Source organism: Falco punctatus (genome assembly GCF_963210335.1).
Source record: "Falco punctatus genome assembly, chromosome: 3".
NCBI lineage: Eukaryota > Metazoa > Chordata > Aves > Falconiformes > Falconidae > Falco > Falco punctatus.
Window position 1 is genome coordinate 29,754,673 of NC_137582.1, and position 26,742 is coordinate 29,781,414.

Consider the following 26,742-nt stretch of genomic DNA (forward strand, 5'->3'; position numbering starts at 1 on the left):
ACTAGGACAGGCTCTGTTTCAATGGACAAACTCTTGCTGGTGAAGTGGAAATTCAGCCTAGCCCATAATAACGAGGTTGTTCAGACCTCATACCTTTTGTTTGCTGGAGGCACTGAGTGCCAAAGTGGATGCTTTGCCGGGGGAGGTACTGAGGCATGCAGACAGACCTCTTGACTCATGATCATTAACAGGGTTTACTGGATTTGAACTATCTTCCAGCTTTTTAAATGCTGTTTAGGAAAACCCAATAGCTCTGCATTGCCATTTAACAGTTTCAACTAACATTTTTATTTGTCCTTTAAAATAGGTTTTTCTCCATTTAGTAACAATAACTTATAAATATGAATAATGACTTTCCCTAGATCTCAACATATATATTTTCACACTCATATTAAATGGACAGGCCAAATTTTATTGTTCTCTCTCCCTTTCCCACCTTGCAGTCGGTTGCCTTCCCTCCCTTCCCTCTAGTTGATTGTCAGCTAGAGAGCAGGCCACCATTTGCAATATGTTTCAGCTGGATTATAAACAGCCTCCACCTAAATACCACCCACATACATTACTATGCAAAGAAGGCAGACATCTGGAGAAAGAAGGCTGCAAGGGAGCCACTGAGCTCACCCCTCCGTGTTCATCGCAGAACTTTTCAATCACCCTGTGCCCTCAAAAGAGTTGTTCCTACAAGAGTCTGGGGAGAAACTAGAGCTCAGGATTCAGTTTTGTCCTATTTGGTTTTCAGTAGAAATTTGGATTCTTGATTTGAATATTATTTCATATCAATTTCAGTGGGATCTTTATTGGACTTCATTTGTTTATAAAAATGGGACATGCAAAATCCTGGATATTACTGTGAATTGCTGGTCTGTGGCTCAAGGAATTTTGATTTCCTTATGTTCCTTTTCTCCTTGGAGGGCTAAACTTGTTTGTAGAATTTCATCCCCTGAACATGTACCACAGCATGAAGCTGCACTAGTGTTCTGCATCCCGTCAACAAGAGGAGCGACTGAGACTATGGTATATCACAGATGTTACTGTTTGGACCGTACTCTGTAGCATAGCCTACGGAGTAGAATGGGAGTATGAGGGAAATTGTTTCAATTTCCCTGGGCCTCTACAGGGACATTTCCAAAATCAAATATGAAGTGATGGAGAAAAAAAATGTATTTTACCACCATTTATAAAAAAAAAATAAAATCATTTGGTTTCAAATTTTTTTGCCCCATGTACAGAGAAGCTGGTGAGGAATCTGAGAAAGGAAATGGTACTCTGCAGAGCTAATGTCCCAATCACGACACCTTCCTGATGGAGACTCCCTGGACTCTGTTTCAGAAGACCAGTGTGATCAAAGTCAAATTATTTTGTTATATACAGGTTCTTGCTGTACAACTAGAGAGAAAACAATTACAACTTGTGTCAATGATACCTTCTCCATGTAACAAGAAGTGTTTGTGAAGTATTACTTGAGTATATATTATGCCTGTTGATACAGCAGTAACTGATTTTCCTTCTGAAAATAACACCGTACCTGAGATCGTCTTCTAACTTAAAAACAGATTACAGCCAAATCCTAAATTCTACCTAATTAATTTAGAGTCCTCCCTACAGCAGATGTGATTAAGTGCTGCCTTTTTATTTGGACGTTCTATTTCTGGTGAGAATATGTATCATAGAGCAGGAACACCATGTTTTCTGGTCCTCTTCTCCCCATTTGTTGCCACAGTTCTGATTGTGCCTCATCTCCCGGCTTTGAGTATTTCCAGATTGGCTGCACAACTGCCGAGCTGTGCTTTGAGAGAAGAAGAGAGGTGTGCAGTCACAGCTAGGAAGCACTAACTAAGTGTTCCCTTAGTATTTTTCAGGTTTATTCAGACATCTAATTTTTCAGTCCTTTCCATCACGGCTAAGACATTTGAAGCAGCACTGACTGAACACAAAGCAGTGTGTCTGCAACAACAAGATAAAAGTCATGTTCAAAAAGAAAACCTTAACGCACCTGGAATTTGAAGCTGACAGCCCCCTTAATTATAAGAACACAATGGAAGTCTTTCTTTTCATGCCTCTTCCTAATAATTAATTTTCTAGAAATGCGCTCATCTCCGACTGGCTTGCCAAACAGAGCCGAAGCCCTACTACACGAGCAAGCTGTGGTGGTGTGGGATGACCCTGCTGGTGCTTGGAGAGGTGGGCAGTTTCACAGCCTATGGATTTGCCCCCATTGCCCTTGTTGCTCCACTGGGATATGTATCTGTCATAGGTGAGGTGGTTTGCCATTTCTTGCTTGAGTACATACTTCAATTGAATGCTTGTTTGTGACTAGAGGGGTAATACGGCAGAAACTGCAGCAGGAATGCGAGGAGAAAATGTTAATGCTGTGGTTTGAAAAGGAATTATGCGTATAATTACACGAGCTGACAGTTTAACAGAAACCCTCGACTTAACTCAGAGACTCTTTTAATATCTTTCTTTTTCCATAGTTTTGCCTTTTGTGTCACTCCTATGCTCTGCTAGTTCCTCCCGGCTGGTTCCCCAGTGCTGCACCAGCGCTGCTGGCTCTGCACGCCCTGCAGCGGGGGGCTGATCCTGCGGGCTGCGTGGGGCTCTGAGCTGCCTGCACGTGTTTTCTGTTACTGTCATACCAAGCGGTTGCTGCTGCCTGTCCCCTGCCCATCACCGTGATTCATGTTGACATGGGCAAACTTGCTCGGCTCTCTGAAGAGTGTGACAAAACGGGCCTAGAAATTTCCTGAAATGTTTAGTTTATTTATGGACATTTTCAAAGTTATTCATGGGTTCCATCATGTGCAGATTAATTGGGCTTTAGCAGAAGTCCTATCCTTAAGACTCATTTGATATGATCTTACTCTTTACTTCACATGTTTTTTTGTAATTAAGGTGTTAACAGATATGAGACGTCTGGGTTTTTGATAAACAAACATGCATTTAAAAATGTTATCATGTTGTGCTAATGCAAAGCAGAGTGAACAGGGACATATTGTACAGAGGCTGTGAAAACAGGAATCTTATCTTATCGACTCATCCCTTAATCGAGTCGCTTCATATCCGCACCTGAAACATCCAGGGCTGAGACATGGCAACAGCTCTGCACACACTGGAGCTCATTCGCTTGCTATTGACAAGTGATAACATTTTGTGGTCTGTCTCTGGCTAACAGTTTCAGCTGGGAAGTGACATTCCAGTGAGTGATTCTGCACAGAAAAGTAGAAAAGGTGAATTATCTTCCCAGTGGACCACCCGGCTGTAGTAGAAGGAGGTAGCCAACCATAAGTGGGTGCAATTTAGCAAAGAGATAGTGAGGGAAGGAAACTGCAGGCAATTTACTGTAACCTTTAATGTTAAGCTGTCACAGAATTTTGGAGAATGAGAGATAAAACTGTGGTAGTTCACCATGGTAGGAAAAGATTTTTCAAAGAAAGGAATGGGAAATTACTCCAGATGAAAATGTAAATTAATATGACATATCCCAGTGTGATTTTTGGTGGCAGTAGTTATATCTTTAACAATTGTAGACCTTTCCAGATGTCTCTGAACATAAGGGGACATTGAACAATCTAATTTGTTGCTGAAACTGAGTAAAATGCTAATGTGGAAAACTAGAAAGAAGAAGTGAAAAGGAGTGGGAAGGGAAAAAATTCCACTGGTTATTAAAATGCTACAAAGAAGAGGTCACATTTAGTGTTGATTTTCATCTGGGCAGGTTCCTTCTTCTTTACCTTTGCAACATGCAAAGAAGCATTGCGTCTGTTTCCTCCATTCTTCATTTCCCCTTGCTTGTAACAACTGCCAAGAAACCATTTTCCTAACTGTTATATCTTACTGAAATTCTCATCCACTTTTTTGGGGTTTTTTTTTTGACTGACCCAAAATGCTTACCCTGGAAGACCTCAGAAGCAATTTAATATCTTATATTCCATTCCCATATATCAGCTGACAGTATCAATTTCATAGCCCAAACAATAGAGAGATCTGAAATTTTATTTAGTCTAGCAAACATTCCCTTAAGGAAGGGAAAGTAAAAATGATGTAGACAGCCAATTACAGTAATAACTTCCCAGTAACATTTCCTACCACTAGATACTATCCTGTCTTCTGAAATTAAAGCCAGAGAGAGACAGCATCCTTTTAATTTTAGAAGAGTTCATCATTTAAGGCAATGACAAACTGACCAAGACACATGTGTATCATCTGCTAACAGCTGGGCAAAGGATAATTTAGGCAGCAAATTTTCCAATTTAAAAGACCAAGAAATATTTTTCTCATTAAGTTGTGACCTCTTTTAGGTGGTTGAGGGTGGACTTTGCACTGTCTAGTTGGCAGTTGTTTCGAGGTATTGTAGAATGTGTGTCTTTCATAAGTTAATTTTTTAAATGAAGAAATTAAGCACTTGATAACAAACTCCAAATGTGTATCTGAACCCTAACTCCACCCTTCTGATAAGCATTGTTTTCCAAATTCGCTGTCAACGCATCCCACATGGTAAGAGCTGACTCTCGCTGACACTGGGTACTCAGTACCTGTGGTGTACTGAGGGCAAATGTGCTTTGCAGTATGCCCAGTTATCTAGGGGATTCTCTGAAGATCTCTGTCACTCTGGATCTACACAGAAAGCTTCCCTTGCTTGGTAACCAGGGTTTTGGAGGAGGATAAGGCAGACTGGAGTCTCTGCCCAGAACGGATTTGGGCTGTACCCATCATATATCTCCAGACCTCTGAGACAAGAAGCATCTTGGATCTTAAAATAGATGGAGCCAACATCTATTATGCTCTGCTACCACATTTAACTGCATCCAACTGAATTTTGCACTTAACCCGGTACCAATTAAATAGTGAAAATTTTGTGCCTCATTCTACTGAGCTGGGTGCTTCTGGTGGCTGGTTTTAGAAAGAATCCAGCACCACAGACCATGAATTGGCATGACACCAGTAGACCTAATTTTTTTTTCTTCTCAGAATTAAGCTACAAACACTATATTTTTCTTCTTACACAGTGGAAGTATTTCTGTGTGTGGTTGCAATGATGCAAGCCCTACATCTGTTCAGGGTTTTAAATAGTTTGAGAAGACAGCAGTTGTTTTCTTCAAGAGGAGAAGTTGGTAAATTTTCAGTTTAGAAGTGGAGGAGTAATAAATGTTTGATGTGATCATTAAAGAGCTTTTTATACTTAAAAATTAAAAATAATGTTTTACATGTAGCTCAGGTAATTTTAGGCTGCTGTGGTCTTTAGCTCATTGCCTTGCTTTTGCCTGCAGAAATAGCTTGGGGAAGGGGGTGGTGAGGAGAGGCCGGTCATATCACAGATCATTTCTTCTGCAGTTTTCATCAGTCTGTAGGGAGTTGTTTTACACTAAACTCATTTAGACTGACATTGCTGAGATCCCTTTGCATTTTTGTACGCTCTTCTAAATAGCTGTGGGGCAAGGAATTGCTTTAGGCTTTGAAAATTGATATCCCTGATGGGTCTTTAGTAACAGAGTTCTCAAAATCCCAAGTTCTTGGGCCACAAAGATGTTACATTACAATGAGTGGGAGAAATCCATTTCTAAGAGAATATCTGAGAGTCTTTTTCCTAATGAGAACTGGGAAACATTCACCAGACTATTCTTTAAAATACTTACTTGGACTTGTCTAGAAGATGCAACAAAAGGATTTTCAGAGTTCTTCCTTCCCTCTGCAGTGTGTTTGTCCTATAATACAGCTTTCAGAATTAAGCTCACCTAAATGGTCTTTCTTTTGAGCAATTCCTCTGGTATTTGGCTTGCTTTTTTATTAGGATGTTGGCATTAAGGATGGGGAAAAATGTTTCATGTTTTGTCCACTATTTTTCTAGTAATAATATTTAATCATGTTAGAAATGTTACATGTTCAGTATCAGGATAGCTATCAAGAAGTTATGCACCAGCTGACTAAATTCTGTTGTATCTTCCTTTGTATTCAGGGCACCATTAATATCTATCACATAAAGTAAGAATAGGTTTGAGCAGTCTATTAGCTGTGATGAATTTGTTTCCAGATGTCTTAGGCAGAGATAGGTCTCTCTCTGTTTGACTCCGGCTGTGCATACAGGTATTCTTTAAGTTTCTCCAAATTTGTGTTAATTATCCCTGACACAGAGCTCTGGCCCTGAAGGAAAAGCAGGTCCCTCCAGGTCTAAATGCATCCATCCTCCTCATACCTGGATCCTCTCCCCTGCCTACCCTAAAATGACCCGCAGTAAGTCAGCAGACTGGTTTTCCTCGAGCTCCTGCCCTCCGCTTGAGCAAGACAGTAATATCCAAGGTGTAGGCAGGGTAAGGTGAAGGAGGTTTTAAGCCGATAGTCTCAGGGCAGGGAGATTCTCAGGCATGAATAGTTTATACAAAGCCTCCACCACAGATATGGTGCTACAGGCACTCGGAACCAGCTGTGATTTATCTTTTGGTGCCTGCAGAGTGTACATGGACTCCTGCTCTGTGCACCAGCATTAGGGGCCATCTGTGCTTCCTGTCCTTATGTCCCACCCTGTAGCCCTCTGTACGAGAGAGAGATTTCAGTCTGCTCCAAGGCTGTGAGCACAGCTCCTTTCTCCAAACCAGCTCCTTTCCTTCTGAATGCGCTTAATAAAAATGTTTAGGCGCTTTTTTAAAATATTTTTTTTCCCACTGTCCTTCAGCTAAACCACATTCCTCTCGTGACCAGCAACCTCATAAATTCAGCCTTTTCCCTTGCCCCTGTCTTAGTGTGCAGCCTCTGGATCCCCTGTGGAAATACTGGTACTTGCCCAGGAAGACCTGCTCCTCATTCTTTTCCTGCTTAACCTCCTCCTCATTTGTGATCAAACACCTGCCTCGGTATCTCTCCAGATCTTCCTGACTGTGTGGCAGACAGGGATAGCTTGAATTTGGGGATGGATTAAAGCATTTCCAAGTGCTTCTGTACTGAGATGGTCCTGAATCTCTCCAGCTTGGAAGGTAGGCTGAGGGTCTGTCTGCTTAAAGCATACTATAAGGCCACATCTTAAAATGTGACCAGCAGCAACTGCATCCTCATAGCCTGAGGACTCACTGCTCAACAAACTTAGTGTAAAATCAATGAGGTGAGCCTAAAGTGCTTCATTAGACAGAGGCAGACCCTTAAGTTGCATAAAATAGTGCGAACGTTTGTTCTCAAAGTGGAATGTTTTTCTTGTTGCACAAATTGTGAGAAGTCCAAACATTAAACAATAGTCTTTGAGTCATGGTGAGTGCTCCTCCTTCTGCATTTCGTCCAGGCCACCAGTGAAACGGGTACAAAAGTATTCTGCAGAATGGGTGGTTTTAAATTGCTTTACCTGACTGAATCAGTTAAGCTTAACAGAATGAACAGTTGAGGCAAATATTAAATTTTGTGATTTTATTGGACAACACAGAAGCCGTAAAAGCAATCTATGCATTTATGAAGAGAGCACTAATCTATTTAAAATAGTACATGAAGATGTTCTAAGAACTGAAAAGAGGAAAAGGAAGGATATGCTGATGTTTGAAGTTATGAATAGTTATGGAAGGAATTATTTAGTGTAAGACAATAAAAAGATGAGATTCATAAATAGCTTCTGAACCAGGAAAACGACTTAATAATGAAATATATGTGAAATAGTTTTGTGTAGGGAAAAGTAAGTGATAGACAGTATTTCATTTGACTTTTTTAAGGCTGAATTGGGCAAAATACAGAAAATGCGCTCTATGGAGCAGTATGTATTTTCTATCTTTAACTTCTCTTACGTATTATTCCCTTCTTAGAGAAATAAAACAAGAAACAATCTTAACTGCAGCCTTCATGTCTAGGAGGCAGAGGAGTTGTTTTGTGAGCTGGGTTCTCACCATTCAGTGTCTGCTTGTGGCAGAACCCACATATCACACTACTCTTTATTGCTATTTGTGCTGGAGAAAACCTGCATGTGAAGATAATCATAAATGATCACTCTCCTAAGAGAATGAGCAGCTGAGTAAGCTACATGTAGCACCATTATAGCACTCCCTTAAGGCACCTAATTGCGTATCTCACAGAAAATGGAATTTTCTACCATTTTTTCCGATTTAAATTGAAATTCACATGCTGCAGTGAACATATATTCATTCTATAATGTGAATACATAAAAATTCATTACATAGTGGATACATATCCATTCAATAATGAATGCAAACCAGCCTCCTTTATGTTGATGTGTGAGAAGATGAATTTGTTTCAATAAAACAATTATGCTCCTTAACAAACTCTTTTTTTTCCCATTTGCTACCCAATAGTTTTTGTTTATCGTGGTTTTGACGTAGTTCCAAGCAATAATATTTTTCATTTGAAATACTAAATCTCTATTTCAAGATTGAAGAGCTTCATGAGCCTTCAGAAAGGCTCTGTCATAGAGATATTTTACAGGACCTATTTACTTATCAATTCGTGGATATTAATATAAGCATGATGCAATCAAGGCATGAAATGAATTCAAGGATTTCATTAGGTTGTATTGGTTCTGTAATGTTTAATTCTTAACAGATCATGTCCCAGATTTTCTGCTCTTCTCTTGATTTAGCAGGCTCTGAGCCACCACTCTCAGTGGGACTAAGATCTGTGTCTAGGTTTGGAAGTTTTACTTTAATGATTAGTTAAAAAGCTAAAAAATGTTCTGGTTCACCCAGAAGTATACAAGTCTTCTCAGACAACCAGGGATGCAGTCTTTGCTTCAATGACTTACAGGCTGACACTTTAGGCTTAGAGTTGTACATGTGTTTTACTGCTTAAAAACAGTGGTTTAAAAGCAATGAGGCTTCAGAACAATGATAATAAATTGCTTGTCTTGTTGCCAAGCTGTTTCCTTGGTCTGCTCATCTGTAGAGCTCAACATAATGTTCGGTGATTTATTTCCCACATCAGTACAATGGTGTAGGAGGAGGAGGCATACAGCTTCTGTGGCAGAGGGGGAACAAGAGGACCCTGGTGTAGGAGAGGGAAAAGTGGGATGGGGTGGTAGGAAGTTGGACTCATGCTGCGGCAATGGAGTGAAATCATGTCGAGGGGGAAGCGGGCTAGAAGGAAAGTGCAAAGGTGTAACATCACTGGTGGTGAGGAGGAGAAGTGGAAAGATGGCAGGCACCTCATCTTGGTCTGAGGGCTGGTAGGAGAGGAGTCTGGCGAGCTGAGCACAGGGGTTTCAGCAGGGCTGCGTTTAGGAGCTGAATTTGGAACTCGGTAAGGGCTTTAACTGGTATATCTGGTATGCTTGTTCGTAGCCTCTGAATGCCTATTTACCCTTCTGCCAAAGGTTTACAGGGTTCTAGGACAGCTCAGGTTGGAAGAGACTTCAGGAAGTCCCTAACCCAACCTCCTGCTCACAGCAGGGTCAGCTTGGAGGCCACCACACAGAGAAGAGATGGCAGGAGGAATGTGTTGGCTATCTAGCATATTGCCTTTTCTGCCCTTTCTGGAGGACATCATGTCTTAAGCAGCTCAATGCACCTGAGCCTGTGGGCTGGAGCCCAAATGAGTTAAGGAAGAGGGGCAGGGTGGCTGTGAGGGCTGTGCATTTCTCACTGAGTTGCTGGGGCACACTTTGGTGCCTGCTATTTGTCTTGTCAGCCAGGGAAAGCTGCAAGCCAGCAGAAGGCAAAATGATCAAATGCCAGCCTGCACTCCTGGGGCTCAGTGTCCCTTCATACACCTCCTCCTCTGGCCCATCATTTCTTGTGAGCCACTGTCTGCATTGAGATGATCTGCCCTTGGTTTCTTTGTTATAATCTGGTTCAAACCCACCCCACAAACTGAAGAACATAAAAGACTATTTAAAAGTCAAATCCGCAGTGCTTAAGCCCCAGAAAATTAACAAAATAAACATTAAAATTAAAATATTGTGTTAGCCAGTGTGTAATAACAAGGTGCTCTCTTGGCTGCGCTACCACAACTTGCTTAAAATTCATCCCTGAAGGTAATATCCAGAGTCTGCCAGGCTTCTAATGAGTCATGTACGTTCTCTAGCATCTGATCAGCTCTATGTCACTGCTTCTTTGCTTAGATTTACCCCATTTGCTTTTCTTCTTCTTGAATGGACATGAAATGTTGGTGGTTTATCCATAGGGACAGCTGTCTTTTGTGTTCAGTCTTTCCTGGGTGTCACTCTCCTCACACTGGTGTTGTGCCTCCCCTCCCACTTCAGTTTTTCCTCCCATCCCAGATGGCCTAATGCATGTTCTTAAAACCTGTCCTATTTTTAGATTCCTCTACATATTACACATCATAAAGAACATTAATTATACACACATTCTGTTAAGCTCATGATCTCTTGTGCATTACCACCCATCTCTGGAGAAAGAGCTTGCCACGTTTGAATGTATTATTAAGGTGGATGACAGGCTGAGTGACAAGTTTCATTCTCTGGCTGCGTTCCAGTGCCTCCCTGTGCCCACTGCCAGCCTCAGAGTTTGTGATCCCCCCGAGCTGCCGTTTGTCATCTCTAGAGAAGTAGGCAGTGGAATTTGGGGCATAACATATCTCGCCCTAATTTGGATGCCAACGCTGGAACTGAACCCTAGGTTGCATTTACTAGATCTCTGCTGAGTGCAGAGCCCAGATAATGGAGTCCTCAAAAAAAAAAAAATTAAAAAATCACTGAGGCATCAGTTCATTAAACAACTGGTCTTTGCTGTGTGTGACAGGGCTGAGGTGGGGTTTGGGAGAGCTGTGACAGCAGGGAGACAAAGCAGTAATTAATTCCTACGCTATCTTGGGCTAATGCTGCTTCTTTTCTGTTTTTTGTCCTCTTTCTTTTCTAAACCTAGGTAGCTCTGCTATTACCAGTGTTGCCTGGATACCAGTGTCTTTTTTACAGCAAACTTGTCACTGAAACATTGAAGAAAGAAAACTGTGTCAGGCAGCTTACTTTCAGTGAGGCATTTTCAGTTAAGATTCTTTTATTGCACTTACTCATTTGTCTAGATCTCCATTACTTGATACAGTTTAAATTTATGACTTCTACTATATCTGATTTTCTACTGACTGGATAACGCAGACACGATGCTGAATTCTGGTTCTCGATTTACCTCTTGGTATGAACCTTTACAGATATATAACTAAAGTACCTCTACTAGCTAACCACAAATTAAATTTTCCATCAGAACAATAGAGATAATGAGGCAAAGATGGTTGCAAAAAGGTTAAACTGTTATTTCAAGAATAAACCAAGGATTTCACACTGCAGGCAGGAACAGAGCTTTTGTAACAGCATCCCGTGATTTAGGTTCAGTGTGTCCCTTCACTGTCCCTCCTGGGCAGAGTCTTTCTTTGAGGTTTCTAACTGAATCTAACATTACCGATGCACCTCTCCCAAAGGCCTTTCCTCATCTCTTCTATGCTGGAGCTATTCAGCCTCTTTTGCTTCCCATTAGAAGTAAACGCTCTAACGTTGTGTGCTGGAATAGAGCCGTCTCTCCCAGGTGGCCAACAGAGTCATCCATCTTTGGTCGAAACCCCTTCTTCTCTTTCTAGCGGGTGTCCACACTGAGCTGCTTACCAGGAATCCTGGCCTGACTGCTGCTGTCCCTCACCCACCCACTACTGCCTACCCCAAAGAGGCAGGGCTAGGAGCTGGCAGAGGGGAGATGCAAGAGCTGGACAAGGGAAAAGGTTGCCCAGGGAAGAGGAGGATGTTTCCAGAGCTCACTTCCATTTTTCTTCTTCCTCATTACAAGTCACTCTCATATGTTGGTTCTTCCACCTGCTTATTTGCAGACGTTGTGACCACTCTCTCAGTTCATACTGCTGCGCTTTTGCAATGGCTTTCCTCCCCTCAGTTGTACTGCTGCTACTTTATTTCTAAGCCTCTAATACATTGAATTCTAGAGAAGCAGGATTTCATCCCTCCATGAGGCAATTTGCCTTGAGCAAGTCCATATAGTGTATGGTAGGTAGCATATATTTATGTGTGTGTATATACATGTATACATATAATGTAGGTAGCAACATGGTGAGTGAACCAATAAGGCTGATCAGAGCCCAGCTTTCCTGACACTTCTACATATGACTGAATCAGAGCAGTTTAAGCAGGGCCTGCGTGGGAGACGGGAAGGGTATTGCATCTCTTCAACCATGCGAGAGCCTGCTGGATACATTTAAAACCTTACAAAAACTGAGGGTTGGTTGGTTGCCGGAATGGACTCCTGGCTGGTTATATCATGGTATGGTGCAACATCAACAGCCACAAGATATATTTAAACTTGGCCCAGGGCAGCTTTTTGCTGTAGTACTTGATATTCTAACAAATATAAAAAGTGTCTTTATATTTCTGTTCTAGGTAGTGCATTTATTTCTGTCTTATTCCTAAAGACCGTGAGGGCTGCTGATATATTGGGTAAGTAAGCGTTTGCTAATATGGACATGTGTGTCGCCATATGCTTAGCAAGCTGTAACTCTCACGCAGCCCCCCACCTTCACACTCCCACTTTCCCAAGCAAGTGTTTCAAGGCAGATACTCACAAAATTGGGAAGAAGTGACAAAAAGAGAGAGAATTTTCAATGCATGTGAAGAAGACTGCATTCCCAAATCCTCTGCTTTTATAACCATAACTCGTTCCTTATGTGTCCTTATTGCTCAAGTTTATTTTCATTGTCTATTTTTGCCTCTGAGGTTGTATTTAGTGTTATCTTTATGAGTACGACACAATTTTAATAAAAACAATGAAGTTATTGAATTATTCATTCAAATAGAAGTGTTTTTTTTTTTCTTACTGCATAGACATTGCACAAAAATTCAAGCTCAATTAAAAGTGACAACCTCCCTTTTGGTATTAATTTTATCACTTCAAAGAACAAATAATCATGTTGTCAAGTGTTTTGTTGGGAAACAGAGTCTTCACTGTAAGAACATGTCAACTTTTTGTCTGTGTCCAAGATTTTTTTTTGCATATCAGGACTGCCCAGCTTGAACACAGTAATGGTGACAGACAAGCCCATTGCAGGGTTTGGGTTTTACACTAAGCCATCTTGGCTGGAACAGTGTACCTGAAGTTGCTACAGGGCACCTGATATTTCTGTGGGGTTCCTAGCATCTAGGCTTGATTGTCCATACTTATAACAAGGACAACTCAGCTGCTCTCATAAATGTTTTGGAGAGATCTGTTCGGTATTGTTCCAGGAATACTATACAATATTTATTTAGGTTTGGGTTCCAAGTTTGCCAGCTCAGCTGCTACATTCAAACCCCCCCTCCCTTGACTGATCATGTTTCCCTTACAGCCCTCTACATTGTGTGTTGCTTTAACTAGCGTTCAGCACTGATTTATTTTATTTCTGTGAGTTTGACTTCGCAAGAAGGATTTAACAATGTTGCTACATTCCATAGGAATGAGCTATATGATGGGAAATATGGTGATGTTTTTGCAAGCACATAAATATAGAACAGTTATGCTTTTACAAAGGAACTGTGTGCAATAGCAGTGCCAGCAAAACCCTCCGGATGTGCTTTGTTTTGTATTCCTGAGCCCTGTATTCTATACCGATTTACAGGTTTGCCAAGAATTTTAAAGATTACTTAAAAAAAAAAAAAAAAAAAAAAAAAAGATTAGCTAATGTCTTCCTTAATCCAATACAGTTTATGAGCTCAGGATCAGCTCACTTCTATCTTGATACCTCGATGAACATCTGCGTTTGTCAACTGGCTGTCCACAAGGCAGAACTTCCAGATTTTTATTAAAAGCCTAATAATGCGAGTTTGACCTTGAAAAGACGCCTTGGCAACCTAGTGGCTGATCAGTCTTTTGCAAATCAGCCTTTTATAAAAAGCTGTAGGTCTGCAAATACAACAGGGAGCGGCCAAAATGTTGGCTTCATGACAGCTTAGCATAAGCATTGGATGGGAACATATGTGTTGTGCCTAGTGTTTCCAGGGCAGGTCCATAGCTGGTGCAGATCTCGGTGGCCACACCGACTTTGGGAGAATTACGTTTATTTAAACTGGTTAATGATCTACCTGTCTGCCTCAGTAAGCAGCTTGTCCTTTCAGTTTAGGATAAATTCATGTGACCTGCTTTGTGCCTGTGAGAAAGACAAAGGATTGCTTTCCTTTTGTCATGCACTTGGTCTTAGAATGGAGAACATTTGAAAATGCACTGCTGGGTTGGAACCCTAATTCATGAGCCTTTACTGACAGCTTTTTTCATATATCCAAAATCCTTTGAGTCTTCAGTAACAATTACACTAGCTAGTACCACAAAGGCAAGGCAACCCAATTACCTAAGCTGAGATCTGATTAAATGGACTTAAATTGTCTTCTAGAAACTATTCCAAATCAGCTGGAAAGCAAGGATGACCATGATTACCAAATATTGTATTACCAAAATAACGTGTCCTTTCTTTCAAGGAGGAACACTGGCAGTAACAGGGACTTACTTGTTGGTGACATTCGCTCCTAATGTACCCCAAGAGCTCACAGCAAGACGAGTACAGAATTACTTAGTGAGCTGGCCTTTTTTGGCGTATTCAGTGAGTATCTGGTTCATACTACTCCCTAAATCAGAAAACCTGGGGTTATGGGGCTTTTTGCAGAATTATGAATTAGTGGCAGAAAAACTGCCTATGAAGATAAATAGATAAATTGTGTGATTCTGATAGGAGAGAGAGCATGGGTCATCAACCCAGTCCCAAGCTGAAAATGTGCTGAACCAAAAGATGTCTTTCAAGCTGTGTGCCAGAGGGAAGTCACAGTTGTGAAGGATTAACAAGAAAAGAAAAGTTTTGGGGTTTGGTGGGCCTGAGGGAAAACCTAAATATTGGCACTGATTATATTTCCTATATATGTGTTTATGCTACGCTGTCTGCATGTACATCTAATTTACAATGCTTTTCTGGAACATGATGGACTTGTGTGCTTTTATAAATCAGGCTATGTATGCTCTTGTTACTGCTTTTTTTCTTTCATATCACTGTGTTTTGTCCTCACGTCGTTAAGCCTGGCTGAAAGGATCTTTGTATGGAGTTGAGAAGTGAAGAGGCAGCTGGCTTCATTGCCACTCAGGTTAATCTGAACCTGAGTTTGAATTCAAATGCAAAAATACCATTTTGATTAAATTATCTGTATACAAACTTCAAATACCATACATCGTCTTTGATGTATTTAATTAGCATCAGGAACAAGACAAGTGGGTAGGAGGAATTTCTCTCTCTCTTCTCCTTTGGAATGCTGAAAATTTGTTGCTGCAGCTGAATGTAAAAGATGCAATATAGGAGCTTCAGAAGCAGCTACTTTTTTCCCAGGAAAGTGATTCACTTGGATTAGATTATTAGTGCCCACGCTTTTCTCAGTAGGAATCTCCGTTACAAAGCCACGGAGTCGACATTTTAAGGACCTTAATCTCTCAGCCATCCTGCAGACTTTACATACATCTAACTATCCATGAGACTACTGATTAAGCAGAAAGTACATGCTACCACCAGAAATATTGATCCTCTTGCTCAATTTTTTGTGCATTTTAAAAGCTCCTGAGAGATGGTGATACAGCTCAATGGAAAAAATCCATGATCATGCTGCATAAATCACAACATGCGCTTTCAATCAGGCAGAAGAGAGGCTTTTGAAGGCAGTGCCCAAGCATTTTGCGGTACTCAGTAGGGGTGGCTTCAGCCTCAGCAAGAGCTTCAGCAAATCAGCAGAGGGAGAGGGACATCTTTAGGAGGGGGTTCAGAACAGGGGTCTCCGTGCTCACTGAAGGACCCTCCCTCTTTCCCACTGAATATCCCCTTTACCATGCAGTTCCACCTATAGATACTAAAGCAGCCTGGCATTTTTGGCACTGATTTTAAATTGCTGACTCACCTATTTGTGTATAGGTGGCGGAGGGAGAAAACTCTCTATCCACACCCAGTGACACCAGAAATTTCTGTGCCATATCCTGTTCATATTTTCTTAAAAACAACAGGTTCCTGGAAAAGGGCTTTTTCCCATCTGAGGACTTTTTTGACTTCATTTCAGGAAAAGTTAATCAGAACACAGTTGAATGCCTATGAAGACTGTGCTGTATTCTTCTTAGGAGGCATTATGAGGTGGTGGTAGGTAACCCCTGGAGTTTCTTTCCCCTCCCTTCTTTCTTTTCCCTGCCTCAGCCAGCATCCAATTCTACATGTACCACATGGGTTGCAGGGAAGGACGGAGCAAGTACACAGCAAGTCTTGTTGACTCAACAAAAAAAGCTTTATTTCTTCATTCTGCTCCCTGAATTCATCTGTTTTGAGCTTCTTCTCTCCAAAAAAGAGGGTGGAGTGAAAGGCATCACAACAGACTCCGAGGTACCAGCCCGATTATCCTGGTATGCTGCTGGCAGTTCAAGCAAACCCTGCTGTAAACATTCCCTTTGGGCAGGGATCTAGCTCTTCATGACTGTTTGTAAAATGCCTAGCACAGGTTGGCTACCAAGATATAACAAGGTGCAGCAGAAGTTGCAGAGTTTCCAGTATAAAGATATAGTGAGGAGACGGTACAGCAGTATAACGCAGCCCAACTGTCTTTCTAAAAGTAGCCCCAAAGTGTGGTCTGCTGAGAAATACAAAGCCCCAGTGGTACAAAATGTTCTGTGTGGGTGATAAACCATTCCTATGTGGCACTCCACTGGCATCAGAGTACTGCAGAAATAGCCTCTAGCTCCCACATGAGACAACTTGGAGTCACCTTCTGAGACTTTGCAGTAGCACAATCATGTCTGAGCAAGAATAGCTATCCTAGTTTGGTGGTTTTTTCTTTTTTGTTTGTGTGCATTTTGAGTCACTACAGAAGACATCAATTATAGATGAAGCTCTTAGGCTTCCTTAAACAGAAGCATAGTGAGTATTGGGTTGTTAATATTTAATCTCTGTAAAATCAGGTTCAAAGCATTTCTGCTTTTCCTTCAAAGTGCCTAGAAGACCATCCTGGTTCACGGGTCTCTATGTTGCTGTATATCCCAGAAAAACAGTTGAGGCAGACAATGTGGTATTTTGTTCTGGTGCCTTCTGATAATGCTTAGAAACATGGAAAACATCATGATTATAAAAAAAAATAATGTTGATGAGATGTGGGTTTGAGGAGACTTCAGTAGAGATTAATTATAATAGCAAAAATGACTGTAAGCAGGTCAAGTTCCTTCAATTCCACTAAATAGAGTATGTGAAGTTGATATAATCTACGCACTTCCCATTCCTGGACTTTGTATTTAACACTACTACAGCTATCAACTATGGGAGCGAGCGCTGTTTTGGGTCGTTCTCAGGAGGCAATAGTAAGCAACAGCTGGGGCACCGCAGGAGAGTCCCCATCTGCGTGAGGTCCTGTTAGGAGCCATGCACTCTGCTTGCAGTGTGACTCAATGTGATGGTCCCTCCCTCATCTTGTGGTAAAGATGACCATTTAGTGGGTCACTGAACAGCAGAGAACCATGGAAGAATAATTTGGCTGCTGGGCAGCACGAGGTGAGAACTAACTGTTTGAATTTCATGCTTAGTGAAAAGCGTGAGACTCGACAGAGCTGAGTAAGCTTAAATAACAACCCTGAAAAGCAAACATCAGTTTTCTCCCCAGGTCTGGCCATAGGACTGCCACCTCTGGCTCTACACTGCTTCTGCTTTTGGGGCTTCCCCAGGAGGCAGCAGCAGCCAAGCACACAGACCTGTGCACCCCTTCCAGAGCTGCCATCAGGGATCCTTTTATGTCCTTCTGATGGTTTTGCTTGGCTGTTTCAGAAGTGAGTCTTCTTAGTGGGTTCATTTGCTTTTAAACAGGAGGAGATCATAGTGGATCTTTATGGTAGCTTTAGCAAGAGAAGTGATGACAGGATGAGGACCAACAGAGGGCAGATGGACAGAGCCAGCACCGATGACCTGGCTCAGTGAAGGCTGGTGGTGCTCGGACTGCCTGCCACTCTGGGAGTCCCAGTGAGGTGGAAGAGGGAGTGGAATGCCAGAGCTGGTGTGATGGAGAGGTTTCAGCCAGCGACTGTCGCTGAGCTTGGTTTTGGATGATTGTTCTTTCATAGTTTGAAATCTGATTGACAGGGCAGATGATGGTGCTTCCCTCTATCAGCATTGTGATTGAAGTTCTCAGGGGATATAAAATGAATCAGTACCTGACGTGTAGCTGACTGGCTGCCGTAGGGCTGCCTCATGGGTTTCTGCACGCTCTGTGGCAACCAGTCCAAGAGTCTGGGAGAGGTGATGGGCGCTCAGGTTTGCACTGGGGGGAGGAAACAGATGTCACAGTGCTCTGTCACCTGGTGCCATGGCCCCGTGCCAGTCACACCATCCTGTGTACCTGTCCTGAGCCGGCACATCATGGAAGAGGACACCTGGGACATCTCTTGAACTTCTTTCTCTAGCCTGGGTACCTTTCCATGTGGGGAATATTTATTTAACACAGCTTTCTTCTATTCTGTTAGCATTTGTTCACTGTCAAAAAAGCAACTGAAGCTATTTGGAGGCTGTTGTAGCTGCAGCCTGGTCATGCAATATTCCCCTCTGGCCCTAAGATGTGTTTTCCAGTGGCACAATGAACGAAGCTGCTACTTTTACTTCTGCTCTTGAGTTCCCTCAAAACCCTGTTGTAGTTTTCCATAGGGAGGTCAAGATGAACTCACCTGTCTGCAAATATTAACATGACTTCTGCTTTGGTTCCTGATTTAGACATACCCAGTGTTACACTGTTGAATGCAGCTGGGGGGGCTGGACAAGTTACTTACTGTCAAACTGAAGCAAAAGACTCTTTTTTGTGCAGCTGGTGGCCCAGCTTTCACCTCTGGGTGCAGGACCGGTTGGGAATGATGTCACTCTGGAGGGAGATGAGACCAGCACTTCACAAGAGATTGCAAAGATTATTAAGCATGGATAAGTCCAGGAATGCTTTTTTTTTACCTAAAAGCAAAATGCTTCATTTATTCAACGCATTTTACAAAATAACCACCCAGCTTGCCTTTTTTTTTTTTTTAATCTTGTGATAAATATTTGACATTTTTTTAAAGAAAGATGGTGAAAAGTCCAAATTTGTGTTTTTAATGTTCTGAAATGCAATTGTTTCTCAGTTGTCTTTGGGAGCAAGGGATCAACGTGAAGGTAAATAAAAAATGAATTGAAGCATAACTATGTTCTGTTCATATTTTTGAACACTATTGAACTGGGGAAGGTGTGAGTGTGGTAGAGAATTTTAGTAACTGAATGTAGCTGATGACTGCTTCCCTGCTGCAGGCACTCCAAAATGAGAAATTGGCCATGTTACAGCTATAGCCACCACTAGTAACTGTTAAGGCACTGCTTTGGCAATTTCATTGGTGCAACACCCAGGTATTTTTGAGCCTAATGTTGCCTTATGGTGACTGTTGGCTTAAGAGTGGAGTGGCATTATAAACAATAAAATAGTAAGATAACACCAAGGAGATAAAAGGAGGTTTTTCTATGACTTGTTTTGCTGGCAAAAAATGACAATAACCAGATTCAGCAATGATGACAATCTCATTTTCTGTCTTATTTCTCCCATTTGATTACTTTCCAACATGCACAAACTTCTCTTTCTTCATCCTGTCTCTAAGGTTACCAGGCTTCTCAGCACCTCTCAGTGCAGAGGTCCATCATCCCTGTTTTCCTAAGCCTTAAGGGCTTTACAGAAGCTTTTTGGCTCTTGCACTGTTTTCTTTAGGCATAGAGGGGTATTCGGGTAACAAGGGTAGGAGGGAGGACACCCATGCTTTTGAGATGGCAAAAGGCAAGAGTTCCTAAAGGAAGCTGCAAAGAGACACATTAACAAGTCAGTAAATTTAACTCTCTGTCATTTAGTTGTCAGATGTTAGTGAAGGAGCAAGTCTGGACCATGCACAGCGAAGGTAAAGCTGTTTCGGCAGCCGCAGATGTCCTGCAGCGTGGTCTGCTAATGTGTCATGGAGCTTCTCAAGGCAAGCTCCTGACGGGTATCTGTGATTTGAGAACCACCACATAAAATCAGTGTTTTCCTCCTTACAATGTACAGCAGAAAGTTTGAACAAAAAGACAGTATTTGGGGGGATTTTTTTTTTAGTAGGACTGGGGAGAAGGGCAAAGAGGGTACCAAAAATAAGCTTGCATGTCACGAAGAGTGGCGCTAGGAATACCACTATAGCTAGAAGGAGAGACTGCTGTTCCTCCAGGTAAGTGCTGTACTCCATAGGAATTAGAGTTTCTGTAAGAGTTATTACCAATAAACATGAGTGTCTTTACTGTCACATTAAAAAAGTTTTCTCAATGCTACCAGTGACAAAATATAGCTATAAGTCCAAAAAGGAAAACTAAAGAAATAAGGAATGCTTGAAGTTTAACTTGCTATAGTAGGAAAGATAAATGACAACAATTGTTTGATAGCTTAGTCAGCTGGCAATAAGGTTAGTTTTTAGCAAAATATGCTTAATAAAGTAATTCTCCTTTGAATGGTTAGAGAAGTGAAAATGAATATGACATCTCAAAGACTTTGAATGAACCATTTATTACATAGTTTCACAGCTCTAACTTTCTTCCTTTTTATTTTCAGATCTTAGAAATTATAACATTCTGCATTCTCCTCTATTTTTACAAAAGAAAGGCTGTGAAACACATCGTGGTTTTGTTAATGATGGTAGCACTACTGGGTAAGAACATATTATTTGCTTAATATTCCTGTCTGTTACTTGGTAATTCCTTGTCAGTCAGTCTCCCCAGCTAGTTTAGATTAGGGTCATTTCAAAGCAGAATGCTGAAGGAGAATCATTGAAACATTTCACATGATTCTTGCTGTGGTGTCCCTTTGAAGCGAAAAGCTGATTATGAAACAGTTTCTGTGCTTATTGCTGAGACTATTTCTTTTTACAGATTTTCTGAAATTAATATGCAGTGTGCAATGCTATTCTGAAGCTTTTTTGAACTAATGCTTTAGCTGTAGATCCTGGGAGAGCTGACTGTTTGAAACTTTGTTTTGGACAGCAGACTAGCTGTGAAAATCAGTTCTTTAAAACAGAGCGGCTTAAGACTGTGTAATCACCCTGTAAACAAATGCAGTGGTATGCTGTGACTATACAGGAACTTTTCTTTGAATTATCTATGCCTGTCTGCATACACAGCATTTCTTAGTTTACCACCTTTCCAAAGTGGGCCACTGAAGTTTGCCTTCTGATTAACTTTAGCACAATAGCCAGGAAAACAAGGGAGGATCAATTTATCAGGCAGATTTCCCTAAAGTTAAGCTTAAATCCGTTTTGAAAAATGTCAGAAGGCTATCTCTGAAGCCCCACGACTTGCAGGCATATATTAAAAATTTGTCACCACCCTGTGTCTTCTCTCATCCCTGTCTTGTCACTTCTCCATGAAATCTTGGTGAGACACCACATTTCTTTGGTTGAAGGGAAAGGTGCTTGAACTGTGCCATTGAAACCTATGGTTATATTTTCACTGAGTTCCGTGGGTGCATGTATCAGTCTGCAAAGGCTTGTAAAGCACATTTCTAATAGAGCTGGTAATTAATGTTTTGATAAAAGAGAATATCACTAAAGCTTGCCAGTTACACAATTTGGATTTAACTGAATGAAAAACTCTTGCAGATTTATCAACTGCTTTCCTTCGGATCCCTGAGTGGTTTCTCACCCAACTGAAAAGCTCAGACTTTCGGATCAACTTTTTGGGACAGTCATCCCATTTAAGTTTCCCAGCACTAGGAGCATTAGGGTTTGTAACTCTGCAGATGCCTTGAAGGATTTCCATGCTCCCTGCATGAGGTAGAAGTGGAAGAGTCCCAAAAGCCTTAGGTCTAACTGTTTGACTGCTCTTGATTTGAAGGAGTGAAGTGTGAGTCCAGCTATCCCCTAGCTCCTAGCACGGAGCCTAGCCATGCTGGCAGAGCTTGCCTCAGCTGCTCTGCAGCTTCCAACCCTGCCATGAGGAGCAGGAAGCCTCCTTGTTGCAGAGCTGGAAGCCTGAAGATCCCCAGATGGGCTTCTGCACTTGACTGCTGCAGCTCTGGGCAGACCCACCACAATGGGTGCCCCAAGAAAGGTCAACACATGGTTCTGGGAGACCTGGGCCATTGGGCTGTGTAGCCATGCGTGCTTATTTTGCTGTGGAGCCTGCCAGCCCTGATGCCACCAGTGGCAAAGGGACACATGGAGCCGCTGAACAGCAGCAGGGCTGCAAACCTGTGCCCCAGCAGGCACTAACTGTGGTTTGGTGGTCAGGCTGCAATCAACTAAAAATAGCATTTCAGCTGGTGGCTGCTGAGGTTTTGGTGAGCATACACAGCTTGAGGAAATATGTGTCATTATTTCTGCTCTATTAAGAAAGACACAAACAAACAAGTCCTGGTTCATGGGAACTTTTGCAATACTGACATTTTCCTTGAGCAGGAAACCCAGAACTGTGTCTGGCTGCGGTTCCTGCAGCTGTCCTGGTGCCTGGTAGTCCCCACAAAGCTACGCATAGAGCCTCCTGCCTGTTCCCCAACCTTTCTGCTGAGCAAAGTGATGGGGGGACTGACCCGCAGAAGGCCCTGGCTGCGGGAGGGGTGGGTGAGGCTTTGTTGGCGTCTTAGAGGCATCTCGTGGAAGAAGGTTTCTGCCTTTTCTCCTATCTGCATGGATATATTCCTGGTGGAGGGTTTGTACAGATGTACACTAAATGTAGAAAGGCTTCTTGAAAGAGAGGGCAGCCTCTGTGTTTCACTGGGTACTGAGCTACTTTCATTATGGGGAAAATACAGCGGTGATCATAAAATCTGCAAACGTTTTGCTTAGTAAAACCCTGCAAGTTCATTTGGTGAGAATTACCTTACCTCATGTATATACTGGGAGTTATCATAAGTTTGAGGGGAAATATTTCAGCTTAAAGTGGGATTTCTGAGTTTCCTGCCCCAACAGCTGGGAAGTGACATCATTTGTCACACTAGCCTTGGGTGGGGTGGGGGTGGGGGGGTGTCATTTTATCAGAGATAGGAAAAACATTCCCTAGGTTTTGAAACTTATTCCAGGCCTACTTTAACTAAAAAAGATCATTCCACTTTTCAAAAAAACCTAAGCCAACCAACCAAATAAATTAAAAAAAACCAAACAAACCGTGATGCTTTCTTTTTCTAGTTTGTTAAAATTATAAGGGGTGGAAACTGCCCTTTCATCAGAAATAATTTTTCAGCAATCTTTGCCCACAGTTAGACAATTCATACTACTAATTTTCACCTGTGTTTGTTTAAAGTAACTCACCCATGTTAGAGTAGAAATCTCAATTTTTACATAGTCTGTTTGTTGGGGCTTAAGAGTATTTTGGCTTCTTATCATACCATTAGCATCACTGCAGGCCAGCATTTGACCTCTTCTGCTCGGTTTTACTGCTCTGTTTGCTAAACCACTCCACCTATTTCTATTACAGAGCAAGAACTGAAGTACTTGGTGCAAAGGTTGTCATGAAAACAGTGAGTTTCATGATGGTGAATAGGATCATCACAAGACGTATGCAACTCTTAAACTCCCCCTGAACTTTTCGACTTGCTATAAGAAAAATGCTTGCAATCAAAACCACAGACCTGAATTCATTTTTCTTCCCCCACCTTTTCTCCCAACCCTTGGCCTGAACTTTTTGCACAGTGCAGCTCTCCTTGCCAATCTGAATTTTGCAGTTACAGGAGGATGAATCAGTCCACCAAAATCCAACACTCCTCAGCTCTGCAAGAGGGTGGAACTGGATCCCAGCTGGGGGATGGTGCTCCTGACAGTTAATTACCTTTCTTCAAAGGTCTTCTCTGCACCCTGACTCTTTATCGTTTTTGGTTTCTTTTGAATTTGTTACATTTCATTTGCAGTAATCACAATGTACTTGGGTTACCTTCAACAAACCAAGAGTGCACTCCAAAAGGAAGTCTAAAGTAGCTCTTGGTTGAACTGTCAGCCCCTTTTCTAAAAGATACATATTGCAAGACTTCTCTGAACTGGTGACATGTATTAAAATCATTGCCTGCTGTCTGAGATTTGTTTGTGGTGATGCAATGACAGTGACAAAATGGATCGAAATATTCTATTCTGTGGGATAAATCCAGTAACTGGTCTTAAGAGCCTGGTCCCTGAAATGAAATGCAGACCTCTGCGTTGGTTCTCTGCTCTCTGTACATAACCCATGGGGAGAGTTAGGTGCTTCTGGATGTGATCCCAGAAGCCAGCTTTGGCCAGCTTTGGCCAGCTCCCATCTCAGCAAAGAAATCCTGAGGGTGAGGAGTTATTTTAGGCTGCCGGTGCCACACACAGGCTGCTATTAGGAGGTGTCCCGGCTGGTTTGAACAGATAACAAGACTTCACAGACTTCTGAATAATGCAACATGGGCTCCAAATTAGCAGATGGAGTTAAATAAAATGAAGATGTGGAGGTTGTTGTACCACCTCTGATCGGTAGCCCAGTGTTTAGGGCACATGCTCAGCAGTGGGAAATGGATCCAGTTGTTTCCTCACCCTGACCTCAGCCTCTCTCTCTCACACATGGCACTAAGGCCACTCAGAGTTCAGGCAGTAGCCCCGTAAGCATTTATAAAATCACATACTTGGGTTTAGGTGCCCAAATCCTAGGTCAACCTTTTGAAGTGATCAGACCTGTGGTTCTGACCTGGAACCTTGTCCTCCCTTGCCAGTGCTCTGAGGTTGGTGCTATGAATCCTGCCCTGATAACCTCTCCCCTTCCCTTCCAGCATCGCTGACTGTCATTGCTGTAAAGGCTGTGGCCAGCCTGATAACAGTCTCTGTGAAGGGGAAAATGCAGCTAACTTATCCTGTCTTCTATATCATGATTCTTTTAATGGCAATTTCTTGTGCTTTCCAAGTCAAGTAAGTAAGATTCTACTTATCTCCTAACCTTTGTACACGTTTTATCTGTCGTTTTTATTCAGTACTGATACTGACTCCAGATACAAGTTGCATTTAAAGGCAACAAATTCCTGGAAGAGCCTTGACAGATGTATGAATTGCCTACAGCTGATTGTATTGTTTATTTAGGCTTTATTTCTCTTTATAATTGATTATTATAGATGCTGCCTCCTTTCATTATCACCTTATATGAGGCCTTCCCAAATTTACTTCTAGTTTTGGCACAGGTCTTGAACTCATTAAATTACATTTATGTTTATGTAAAGTTTTGGGGGCTACTTTTAGAAACCTTCATTGCTGAATAATCAAATGGCCACGTTTACCCTCATTATACATCTCTTTTCTCCAGCTTACGCCACTAGTCAAACCAAAGAAGAGAGTTTACCCCAGATTTCTCCCTGCCTCTGCTAAATCTGCATGTTGCACTTTGCTACCCTGTATGTCTGTAACTTTTTAGGAAATAGTTAACTTCTGTTGTGCACGGGACATCCAGGTTTTTCCCACTGGCCTCTGGCCTGTTAAATGGTTGTTTTATGCTGCCTTTGCAGATTGCTGGGGGTGGCAGCATGGTAAAATACGGCTTGCAGCTGAACAGAGAGTCCATTCCCTTTATGTCGGTCCCTCTGCTTCAGGTGCTGATAGCATCATTCAGTAATCTCATCTAGACTGCACCAGTGTGAGTCTGAGTGTTTACTTGCATGATTATTTTCCGGTAGAGGAGCCAACCCAGCTTTCTCGTGGCAGAACATATCATTCCCATGTGGAATCAGAAAGTCCATGCGTTATTATGCAGTGACTCTCCACGGCTGACTCAGGAACTCCCCTGTAACAGATTATAGAGTGATTTACATCCAGCTTGTCTTCGCTGGGAGAACAGCTCAGGGCATTTAAAATAGGAAATAAAAGCTTGGTAAATAGGAAGCCGCTGAATTAACCTCTCCTCCTTGCCAATTTTTTCTTTCTTTCTTTTGCTGGACCAAAATTAAAACAGACATGAAATGTGGCCATTTCTTTCCCTGGGCTCATTGTCTCTTTCTGTCTTCTCTCTTGGACACATTTTCTAAAGGAGACAGTGTTGTCAGTCTAAATTTTTCATTTTATTTGTTTCCTTTCTTATTTTATTTGACTGTCATGTGTTAGCTCAGAACAGCCTGTGCTACAACATCCTCCTAGATTCAGTGCTGGCCCTTGGTATCGGTTTTAGTCCCTGTGACCAAGTTTGTTGCAAATGGGAGAAAATAATGAGGTGTTTTCAATGACTTCAAAATCCTGACTATCCTGTGGATATGTAGGATTTCTTTATTTTTAAAACACCATGGAGACTGTTCAACAGTTGCTAAAATAACCATGCAATTACTTTAATGGCTAAAACAGATCCAAGCTTGGATTTTTACTGTGCACATATATTGTACCAGTGAAACATTTAAGTGTGGTTCTTTTTATAGGTTTTGAATACACTCTGCAGCCTCCTGATTTTTCTCTTTTGGTCTGAAATGCACTGTTCACATAACAGAGTATCTGCCGGTGCATCCAAGAGTTCACACTCATGATTCATCACCCTGTGGGTAAACGTTGATAGCTGCGGTCTCCTTACAAGTGGGTTAATTGCTTTGCCTTTTTCATCCACCGATGCAGGCTGTGCAGGTTGCTCCATGGCCAATGTCTTGGTCTTGCAGCTTTGTGTGCTGTGAATGCTCCTGCCGTCTTGCACACTCTTGCTCATGATTCTGATGAGGATTTGTGTTGCCTTTCCGAGGAGCACAGTAGAGAGTTTCCAATCCAAAGAGCATAGGTTTGGAGCCACCTTCCTGGACTTTTTCAGCAGAACAGAGTGTGTCTGGGGTATGACTGCATGGATAAACATACAAATATGTGTTTTAGCCAA

General features: G+C 41.9%; 1 protein-coding gene across 1 annotated transcript in view; it reads left to right on the forward strand.

The window, feature by feature from the left end:
- The window catches only part of NIPAL2 (NIPA like domain containing 2), a 144,414-nt gene that overhangs the window by 90,952 nt on the left and 26,720 nt on the right, over positions 1-26,742 (forward strand). Inside the window, exons 6-10 of the mRNA XM_080380125.1 lie at positions 2,083-2,254; positions 12,311-12,367; positions 14,375-14,496; positions 20,525-20,621; positions 24,683-24,818. Of these exons, the coding sequence (XP_080236251.1) occupies positions 2,083-2,254; positions 12,311-12,367; positions 14,375-14,496; positions 20,525-20,621; positions 24,683-24,818 (584 nt within the window). The remainder of the gene's footprint in view (positions 1-2,082; positions 2,255-12,310; positions 12,368-14,374; positions 14,497-20,524; positions 20,622-24,682; positions 24,819-26,742) is intronic.